The sequence below is a fragment of the Hibiscus syriacus genome, unplaced genomic scaffold (assembly GCF_006381635.1).
Source record: "Hibiscus syriacus cultivar Baekdansim isolate YM2019G1 unplaced genomic scaffold, ASM638163v2 tig00111440_pilon, whole genome shotgun sequence".
Classification (NCBI taxonomy): Eukaryota; Viridiplantae; Streptophyta; class Magnoliopsida; order Malvales; family Malvaceae; genus Hibiscus; species Hibiscus syriacus.
Genome location: NW_024063094.1, coordinates 178,960 through 188,390, shown reverse-complemented (window position 1 = coordinate 188,390; position 9,431 = coordinate 178,960). Strand labels below are relative to the sequence as shown.

At 34.8% G+C, this 9,431-nt stretch overlaps 2 protein-coding genes across 2 annotated transcripts; both read right to left on the bottom strand.

Moving 5' to 3' along the window:
• Window positions 1–2,332: 2,332 nt before the first annotated feature.
• Window positions 2,333–3,484, bottom strand: LOC120163291 (polyamine-modulated factor 1-binding protein 1-like). Its single transcript, XM_039173262.1, has one exon. It carries the CDS (start codon window positions 3,482–3,484, stop codon window positions 2,333–2,335), a length of 1,152 nt encoding a protein of 383 aa, XP_039029193.1.
• Window positions 3,485–6,165: 2,681 nt separating this feature from the next.
• Window positions 6,166–8,314, bottom strand: LOC120163342 (gibberellin receptor GID1C-like). The gene is made up of 2 exons (XM_039173312.1): window positions 8,049–8,314; window positions 6,166–7,633 (listed from the first exon to the last, which is right to left on the bottom strand). The coding sequence occupies exons 1-2, from the start codon at window positions 8,172–8,174 to the stop codon at window positions 6,638–6,640; spliced, it is 1,122 nt and encodes a 373-aa protein (XP_039029243.1). The 5' UTR covers window positions 8,175–8,314; the 3' UTR covers window positions 6,166–6,637.
• Between the last annotated feature and the right edge of the window lie 1,117 nt (window positions 8,315–9,431).

Here is a 9,431-nt window from a genome sequence, read left to right as displayed (position 1 = left end):
CTAATACATCAATGGACAAAACCTTATGCCTAACAGGAGATGTTGCTACTTCTGATCTTTTGCTCTATATATAACATTCTTTTTGCATGCTTAGATTTATTATGCGCTTAAGGGAGTGGAATTAATTCAAAGGGAGCAGAATCAGCCTGAAGCGATAAATCTTGCTTAGATTTTGTTGCATTTGTAATTATTCATGTTTTACTTTATCATGTTTTGTTATATATGTTAAATCATGTCATGCATATGAGTAAATAAACTAGGTAACTCGAGGATAAGTAACTACAATCGAATGCACACACTTACAAGTAGAAAATCTGCTCTTTGGGTGAAATTCTTGCATTCTGGTTCTGAAGAACATGTATAGGAAGCTTGAACATATTCATGTTTAAAGGAAATTTATGAAAACTGAAGGAAGGCAACTATTGATTCAATTCAGCAATATAGTTAAATGTGTGTTGTGTTTGCATTGTTTTAAGAGAAATGAACTAACTTTGAGGGTGTGATAACTCTTGAAAAAACTCTTGAAAAAGAGTTATTATTCTTGATTTCAGACTAAGAAATGATCATGTATAAAAGAGTTATTGTATCATCTTTCATTGTTATTCAGCAATGTATAGGGTAAGTTGTTTGCTTATAAATGTAGCAGTGATGCATGTATATGTTGTTCAAGGAACCATACCCAGAACTTCAAACAAACACCAGATTTTACACATAGAATCATTTTCATTTCACATTCCACACCATACCCAGAACTTCAAACAAACACCAGATTTTACACATAGAATCATTTTCATTTCACATTCCACAAATAAATATCAAGCTGACAAAAGCGGAAGATAATCCAAAAACATCCCCTGGGGTTACTTCAAAAAGAATATTATTTATTACAGAGAAAAAGATCAGAAGTAGAAACATAGCATGTTAGTCATCAGGTAATTGTCTCCATTGATCTTTTAGTATAAAGAACTTGTTCTCAAAACAAAGTTGCCAATTGATCAAATCTTCCATCTTCGTTTTGCAGCATAGGCAAAGGTTACTGCAGCCATGATAGTTATTGCTGAGGAGACCGATTCCCAGAAACTATTCTTCTTTTGGGATTCCACAATAGTTTCCTCCATAACCACAACTTTCAGCTTCAAGTCATGAGACAATGTCTGTTTATTCTTAAACGCTTGTTTGATTGCCTCCAAGTCGGTTGTAATTGGTTTGATTTCAGCAATAGGAGATTGGTCCTTCTCCTTTCCATCTTTAGATTGACATGACAGTGAAGGCAGGCAGTGTTGTTCAGCAAAGTCAATCTATCTATCAGCGTGTTCACAGCAGTCCACAGATCACCCACATCTTCTAGCTCAGTATTTCCACTCTCACCTGTAACTGATAGGCCAGAAGTGAGCAATATGGTATGAAAGGTTTTAGTCTATTCACTATTACCTTAGTAACAACTTTTGGAATTAGCACGAGAAGAGTTCTATTAACCCTTTCCAGCGAATGAATACACCTAAACACATGCCGAACCAACTTAACTACACAATTCTCCAATTCATCTGGTAGAACATTGCATAAATATCCGAATCCTTTTTCAACTCCATTTCAAGATTGATGAGGAATGGCGAACATGATGATTCAATGGCCTTCTCAATACCACGGATTCTACCTAGCAACAAAACCTTACACTTTCCAATATGACTAAAAAACTCAAGATTCTAAAGTTTGGCTTTAGTCATGAAGTTCTCAACGTCTACATCCTTCTTACAAACCCGATTAAGGAAATCAATGAACTGGGGGTGGTCTTGCCATACCTGATGATGATGGTTGGCCTCATTGGATTCTGGTTGATACCGACTTTGACACAATTCGATTGGCAGGTGAAGTAAACACAGGGTCTTAGAACCTTTCTCCCACGTCGTCCAACACTCCAAAATACGACCGTCGCCCAACACTCCAAAATACGACCGTCGCCCCATATGTGATTACATTAAAAGCATTATTATCTTTTAGCTCAAATCAAGAGAGGGAGAGGCGCAGCTTTAGTTTTAAGCAATATAATATATATTTGATCATTGTTTATCAATAAAGATGTTAAAAAAAATTATGTGGCAAGGAATGTCAATTGTAACTGTGGCCTTAGAAAAGCTTTCCTTTACTATTACAAAAATTACAAATATGAAGCACTGACATATAGGAACATCCCCTGAGGTTACTTCAAAAAGAATATTATTTATTACAGACCAAAAGATTATAAGTAGCAAAATAGCATGTTAGTCATCAGGTAATTGTCTACATTGATGTTTTCGTATGAAGAACTTGTGCTCAAAACAAAGTTACCAATTGATCAAATCCTCCATCTTCGTTTTGCAGCATAGGCAAAGGTTACTGCAGCCATGATAGTTGTTGCCAAGGAGACCGATTTCCAGAAACTATTCTTCTTTTGGGATTCCACAATAGTTTTCTCCATAGCCTCAGCTTTCAGCTTCAAACCTTGAGTCACTGTCTCTTCATTCTCAAATGCTTGTTGGATTTTCTTGTTCCTCGCCTCCAAAAGGGAAATCTGCAACCTATCTATCAGCCTGTTCACAACAATCCACAGAACACTCACATCTTGTTTCTCAGAATTTTCACTTTCTCCAGTACCTTTATCTCCAAGAAACTCCTCAAGAAAGTTCAGAATCTTCTTCTTCATATCCTTTAGTTCCTTCTTGTTCATTTCCATCACTATTCTAGCTGATTCCCTTTCCTCCAATAACTTGACCATTTCTTCAGCAAGTTTCCTCTCATTTTCCTCAATTACCGTTATCATCTCTTTCCTCAAACTATTTTCCTTTTGGGATTCATCAATATTTTCCTCCATAACCTCAACTTTCTGCTTCAAATCTTGAATCAATGTATGTTTTTTCTTGAATGCTTGTTTGAGTGCCTCCAATTCGGTTGAAATTGGTTCGGTTTCTTCTTCAGGCTTCTTTTCGGCAATAGGAGATTGGCATAACAGTGAGGCAGTGTTGCTCAGCAATGCCAATACCTTCCCGTGACTAATGGTGGTTGATTCCATTTTAGCTCTCAAATCATTAAAACTACCCTTCTCCTCCAAAAGGGAATTATGCAACCTATCTATCAGCATGTTCACAGCAGTCCATAGATCACTCACATCTTCTTGTAGATCAGAATTTTCATTTTCACCGGTAACTTTTTCTGCAAGAATGTCCAGAATCTTCTTATGCATATCCTTTAGTTCCTTCTTATTCGTTTCAATCTTGCTTCTCAAAGTCCCAACATCTTGGACCATATCTTCAATGTTTTTCTCCAGCAAGTCGTTCTTCTTCTCAGTTAAACATTTGACCTTCTCCGGTTCATCTTTCAGAGTAACAGTTTCTTCAGCAAATTTCCTCTCGGTTTCCTCATTTCTTGTCAAAGTTGAAACTTTTGGTTTTGGAGGTGGGTTTTGTTGGTTGGAGCCTTGGTATTTTTGTTTAGATTTCTTTTTGGCCATTCTTGGTACTATGGGAGATGGATGTGAATCTTCAAAGGTTGGGTTTTTTTTTTTATGGTGGAGAAGTGATCAGATGTGGAGACAGACTGATAAAGGAAGGAGGGAGTTCTTGAAAAGGATTGAAATCTGGGGACCCAAGATGAAATACGAGGTTTTTATGGTGGAATGGTGTGACTATACATTATATATATATTAACCGAAAATATTAAATATTATATATATTAAATATATATTTTAACCTCAAATCTATTAAGAATTAAGACCAAATTATTTTTTAACTAAACTAGACCCATTAATACCTAATTAAATTTTCACTCAATAAAAAAATACATCCATTAAACTCAAATAAATCTAACTAAAAAATTTAAAAATTTATTTAAAAATTTTGGTTGGTTCGATTACCGGCCAAATTAACCAAACTTTGCTTGGTTCGGTTATTCGATTCGGTGGTGACCGAATTAACCAAATGAGCAACCTTGTAAGTAACTATAATCGAATGATAATAAATAACAAGTACATACTTTTGAGATCGACGATACGATAAATAAATGAAAAGTACATATGTATACCAAGATGAATCTTTGTTACGATTATTATCAAATGACAGATGGTGAGTTTGATGTTTCGAAACTTGTGTTTAGTATTTGTTGGAGACACTTCAAATTCTTGGTTATATCAGTCAGACATAATAATATTCAGGTACCTATCTGATGTTTCAGCCCTATTTATCAATTTATAGATGCATTTATCGATAATACTCTTATCTGTCCTCATATTGATAGAAACCTCGATAAACAACATAGAATAGTATTTCAAACCCTTTGAGAGAAATATTTTCATGTCAAACTTAGCAAATATGAATTCTGGCTTTCCAAGGTATCATTGATGAGGCATATTATTTCTTTCTATTAGCATCTATGTTGATCGGAATAAAATTCAAGTTATTCAGTTGTTTCAAAAAACAATAGAAAAATTTTGACCATCCTAACTTCAGTTTGATTAATGCTTCGATCTTCACTCAACCCAAATCGTGATATGACTAACATCAAACTAAAATGATTAATGCTGCAGTAACCTTTGCCTATGCTGCAAAACCAAGATGATTGATATGATCGATTGCTTAACTTTGTTTTGAGCACAAGTTCTTCGTACAAAAAGATCAATGGAGAAAACCTTATGACTAACATGCTATGTTGCTACTTTTGATCTTTTGGTCTCTAAATAAATAATATATTCTTTTTGAAGTAACCTCAGGGGATGTTCCTATAAGTCAGTGCTTCATATTTTTGGATTATGTTGGGCTTTGTCAGCTTGATTTTTGTTTGTGGAAAGTGAAATGAAAATGAAGATTGGGTCAGGTGGACAAAATTGATTCCATATCTAATGAACAGATTGTAGCTGAAGTTACTGTTTTTTAACATCTGATAGTTGTTTGAAGTACTAGGTATTAGCTGACTAGATATGCTTTCTAGTACATGTACATGCATCATAAGCAAACAACTAACCATACAATTACCAATCATTACGCATCACCTGGGACATTACAGCAATCTCCTGTTGAACTGTTGCTTAAGGTTTAAAGACCATTTATGTTCATCCCAATCTTTCAAGGTTCATGAACTTGTGTTCCTTGTACATCTGTTTCGCATATCAAACTTATATATATACCCAATAAGAAAGATGATACCCTCGTTAACTCATCGGCACTCACGGCTACTTTAAGGGAACTTAAAACCAGTTAACCATGGCATTAGTTTCAAGATCAAAGCCCTGTAACCCTCTTCAAAGGTCATCATAAAGGGATAATTCTGTAATAATATTTGACTGGACACCAATCTTTTCATTGTTGTTTTCAGATTCAAGACCTTTATCACCATAAATCTCTCAAAGGAAATGGTTTGGGAGTTGGGATGGGAAATCATTGTCCCAAAGATTAGACATTTTTATATTCTGATACATGGTATCATCCAGGTTGGAAAAAAGGGATTGACTTTATAAAGGTAGAGATGAAAAACTCCATTAATGATCAAGTTGGAAATTTTATCAACACAAGTTTTTTCACATGCATATTAATTGGTCCATAAAATTCAATTAAACAAGGCCTTGATGATGTCTTTATCAAAAGGATTAGCTGTTTTTTTCATGTTGTGGAAATATTCTTCAAGCACCATGAAAGCAAATCCCAACAGCTTACAACAAAGGATGTGAATGCCTTCTCAAAGTGGTCCCCCTTGTAATGCATCCAAATAGCAACCACCAATATACATACGTATATGTGCTTTGATTGCCTTTGTCAAACAAGCCAATTTCTTCATTTACAAACATCCAACAAATGACAAGAATGCATCAAATAAATCCCCATCTCAACCCATGGGACTATAGAATTTGCTTCCAATCATTTTATCAGTGTGTCTGGTTGGATTTGATGGAGGGAATGGGAGCACGTTTTGATTCCTCGTTCAGTCGCCTCCGAAATTATCTTCCGAGGATCGAACATTGGCAGATTTTGCCTATTTAGATGTTCATGGTAATCAAATCATCAATCACGCAACAAGCAAACACGAGTTCATCTCATCAGTGTCATGGAATCTGTGTAGAGTTTAATAGTTTTGAAGCATAACCCAGAACTTCATAAGCCAAAAAGGAAAATATTTAAAAACAGTGGGGGTAACCCTGATTTAAGCAAACATTTTTTATATACTTATAAAACATTATATGTATAGACATACAGGGTCAGAACATCATGGAACCTTTTTAATCCATGTTCTAAAATTAGCATATATAGCAATAACTGGGCACCGATCCCTTGTTCTGGTACCGAATGTTATCCATATACTATCCCTGTCTTCTCCTTCGGGGCAAGACGTCGGAATTCATAACTCGTAAACCTAGTGGTGTGGCAAACGTAGTCAAAAGGATCTAATTGCCGTGAGCTTCACCGAAATGCAGACCGGAACAATTAGCAGTCCAGCTACATGCTGAAATACCTCTTCTTCACCATATAAGGAAAAGCCAGACCAATAACACCATGATTAATATGATAGTGATCAGTAGTACCATATAATCATAAACGACAAACTTTCTCGATGGCCAAAAGTGGAATGTCAAGCTCCTGTCATTCATATATTGCTGCCTGAAGGTAAAGTTATTCCATTAACAGTCGGAACTTACGAATTTGCTTATCTCATCCATAACAACATGGAAGTGATCATTATTCGGCAACAAGTAGAAACCGATTGTAGCCTGTTCCAGGTACAGAAGTTTAACCTCTTGGCCAGCCTTTTTGAGCCCTTCGACATAAGCCAATTGCCAATCCTGAATAAGATCCAAGCCAGCAACCACAACGAGACTTTTCGGAAATTTGATTCCTTCAAGACTTCTACCATTAGGACCAAAGGGATTACATGCAGGATGGTCCCGGTCTGTGCCTTCGGGGAGGAAAGCTCTCCAATACCAATCCCTGTCTCGTAGGGTAACAAAGTATTTCCCATCTAAACGCTTTTCAGATTCAGTTCTTTCTTGTCCACCAAACATCGGATTGAGCAATATATTTCCCAATACATCGATTCCCGATTCAACGGCTCGCAGAGCAACATGGTGCACAATGTTACCACCGGAGCTATCCCCGGCAAGATATATATGAACCTTCGAATCTTTCCGACTTTTAAGCCATGATCTAGAGTTAACCCATTTAAGAGCAGTCCATCCATCATCATAAGCACATGGATATCTATTCTCAGGAGCTCGCCGATAATTCACCGAGACCACAACGGCCTTACAGTTACCAACCAATATCCGACACAGATGGTCATATATAGCACTATTCGCCGAGGAATGCGCAAAGCTTCCACCGTGAAAGAAAATTATAACCGGAACAACATCTGCTGTAACAGGCTTCTCAAGATCAACAATATTCAGCTGAGGCTCTTCACCAGTAGCCGGTCTATAAACCCGACTCAGAAGGCCGGTACCACGATCGATGAGGAAATCGAATGAGAAAACCCCACCAACTGGATTCGCATTAGCAGGGACTCTCCGATCAAGGAACTCCGCCAAGTGACGATTGAAAGTGCCGTCCGGTCGACGAAGAATATTGTAAGCCAACTTAAAATTGGAGATGAGGACCCATGTATTCAGTGGAACCACCATCTATTAAGAGACAAAGGTAAAGAAGATAAAACAAGGGCTTCATCTTCCAAGAAATCAAATCTAAAACAAAGGAAATTGATATTCGCATAGACAAAGTCATCAAGTAAATAGAACCCTAGTTGTAACCCACCTTGCCAAGAAACATCAATTTCAGTACTAATTTTCAAAAAAAAAATACTCAACTAAAATAAAAATAAAAAATCCAACTTTCTTGGAGAAATAGAAACAATGGTCAAAAGTCAAACGAAGCTGTTTACCCCAAAATAGCAAAAGATTCAAAATCCCATTTTTTTTAACCAAAAAAATAAAGTAAAATATATGAAAATTCCATTAAAAATCTCAACTTGACAACCTAAATCTATAAAGAAATTATGCAGAATAATAGAATGGAGAAGAAAGACGAAAGAAATTTTACCTTGCAGTCATTGAGGTTGATTTCATTACTTGCAGCCATTTCCCCTTTCTTTGAAGACTTAAAAGCAAAACGCAGAAGCTTAAAACAGAATCTTTTGAAGAACAACCCAAGCTCACAACAGCTCATATCACAAAACAAAACCAGAAAACAATCCACCAAAGATTTTAATCTAATCTTGTTTTTCAACTTCAAAGATCCCTCTTTGTTCTTCCGATACTGTTGAACTTGTACTTTCAAGAGAGTAAAAAGGAAAGGAAATACATTTTTGCTTGCTTGAAAATATGTTGGAAAGAGAGACGCAATTGGGACAGAGAGAGGAGGGGTTATTATATGAGTGTCATGTGGAGTGGGTGAACGATAGGAAAGGTGCGCAGATAAGAAGACAAAGGTGAAAAAAGAGAGATGCTAAAAAATTGTACTTTAGGAGATGAATGTGGAGATGGAAGACGACAAACTGAGAGACCAATAGATAAGTGTTCTCTGGGTCCCCCATTGATGTGTATTAGTGACAAGTTTTTTTATAAAATAAAATTTTGATTTAATTTATAAAAAATTGTCTCAAAATGTTTTTATTTTTTTATTAATCCATGATAACTACATTATAGTATATATTTAAAGATATTTTTTAATCATTAGATATTGAAAGATCACATTTCTAATATTTATGTTGCTTAAATTCGATACGTTAAAGAATAACAATAATTTTATTATCATAAAGTCATTTGGTTTGTGTTTAAAATGTTAAATATACTTATAATGGTAATTTCAAATTTCATTTTATAAAAATAATTTTTGAAAAAATAATTTCTTGAGTAAAATTTTATATATGATTGCTTATCCGATATTATACTCTTTTAAAATATATTTTTAAATATTAAAATATATTATCTTAAAATTAAGGAATGATTTTAAATAAGTTTTTCTCTTTTGATAATCTAGGTTTAAGAATGTTATATTTTTTTGGAAAGAATTCTCTGAAAATTATCATATTTTCGTTAATTAAGACATTTGATTATATCTCTTCACTTACTGAAATTTTAAAAAAAAAATCTTATCCTCTGATTACGTGACCAATATGACCTTTAAATAAGTTATCGTGTCTAGATAAGACCCATGATAGATTTACGTAATCTATTAAAATAAAATTCAAGATTTGAAGAATAGAGATCTATTTATCATGTTAACATATGAATAATCATAATGATTTTATATCTAACACCATCAACGGAGTAAATTTAAGTATCGCGGAACAAATATCAATTTCGTAATTTCTAAAAGTTTTTTCAATCATATAATGCTAATTTAAGATTGAGAAAATAATTTTAATAATTTTAATGTAAAAATCGATTTAAGAAGTCAGAGCATGATAGCTGAAGATCGTCG

Coding starts and splice junctions, on each gene's coding strand:
- LOC120163291 (XM_039173262.1), bottom strand. CDS start 3,484: ATGGCCAAAAAGAAATCTAAACAAAAATACCAAGGCTCCAACCAACAA.
- LOC120163342 (XM_039173312.1), bottom strand. CDS start 8,174: ATGAGCTGTTGTGAGCTTGGGTTGTTCTTCAAAAGATTCTGTTTTAAG. Junction 7,634..8,048: donor TCAACCTCAATGACTGCAAG/GTAAAATTTCTT, acceptor GTCTCTTAATAG/ATGGTGGTTCCACTGAATAC.